Source organism: Triticum aestivum, chromosome 3B (genome assembly GCF_018294505.1).
Source record: "Triticum aestivum cultivar Chinese Spring chromosome 3B, IWGSC CS RefSeq v2.1, whole genome shotgun sequence".
NCBI lineage: Eukaryota > Viridiplantae > Streptophyta > Magnoliopsida > Poales > Poaceae > Triticum > Triticum aestivum.
The window spans coordinates 823,370,939-823,372,198 of NC_057801.1; the positions used below are offsets into that span (position 1 = coordinate 823,370,939).

General features: G+C 53.9%; 1 protein-coding gene across 1 annotated transcript; it reads left to right on the forward strand.

Moving 5' to 3' along the window:
• Positions 1-522: 522 nt before the first annotated feature.
• LOC123068030 (DIMBOA UDP-glucosyltransferase BX8-like) lies at positions 523-1,084 on the forward strand. Its single transcript, XM_044490555.1, has one exon. It carries the CDS (start codon positions 551-553, stop codon positions 1,082-1,084), a length of 534 nt encoding a protein of 177 aa, XP_044346490.1. The 5' UTR covers positions 523-550.
• Positions 1,085-1,260: the final 176 nt, after the last annotated feature.

Genomic DNA, 1,260 nt, shown 5'->3' on the forward strand with positions numbered 1-1,260 from the left:
GTTTAAAGTCTCAAGTGTCTATATCTTTTTTTCTTTTTCTTGAAAAATAGAAGTTATACCATATTGGCAGCTGATTTAATTACATAAGTAAAATGTAGGAAAAAAACTGAAATTCTTACATAACATATCAACCGCGTGGGCATGCTAGTAAGCTAACGATGGCGGACTATTTTTTCGTAACCTCTTGGATGGGTGGATTTTCCAATAGCGGGATCGTTGGTAAGCTGTCGGTTAGTGTAGTGTCTTCATCAATCATCATCCTCAATTATACCAGTAGCAGACTGCCATTCCACACGTTGCGCACACGAGGAATGTGGATGTACATCGGTATGAATTGAAAGCGGATCGAAAGCTCAGCATAATAACGCATTTCCTCATGCAAACCCCACATTCGGACCCCTGGTGTCCATCCATCGTCTTCCGCTCTAACCCATTCAGCGCGCTCATAAATCTCCAATGATTGCCTTTCCTGTATAAAAACCAACAGCACACGGATCCATATTTCCATCGGTAATCAGGCACGTACTCCTCCTACTGGCTAACGGAGGCCATGGCCAGCTCGACGAACAAGGCTCCGGCGAGCGGTGGCGCCCGGCGCGTGCTGTTGTTCCCGCTGCCGTTCCAGGGCCACATCAACCCGATGCTGCAGCTCGCCGCCGTCCTGCACGCCCGGGGCCTCCGTGTCACGGTCTTCCACTCCGCCTTCAACGCCCCGGACCCCGAGCGCCGCCCCGCGGGCTACCGCTTCGTCACCGTCGGCGCCTCAGTACCGATCGCGGACCTCGTCCCCACCGGCAGCCACGGCAACTTCGCCGAGGCGTTGCTTCGCATCAACGAGCGTCTCGAGGCTCCTTTCGAGGACAGCCTCCGCGAGTTGCTCCTCGAGGAGGAGGGAGCGCCGGCATGCCTGGTGGTAGACTCCAACCTCCGGGGGATGCAGGTGGTTGCCCACCGTCTCGGCGTGCCGACGCTGGTGCTGCGCACGGGTGCCGCCGCCTGCCTCTTGGCTTACATGGCCTTCCCGGCGCTCTGCGATAAGGGCGTCCTCCCGCCACAAGGTACCTATAGTCCTACATCAACCTAACAGACGAGAAAACAATTCAACCATGCACGGGACATCCGCTTGGAGATTCCGGTGCATGCATGCTTAGTCTTGATCATATTGCTTTGTGATTTGTCAACCGGTGAACCGTCTTTATGGCATGCATGCATATTTTTGCCAAGGATTGCATGGTCCACCAACCACACTATTCTATTCAC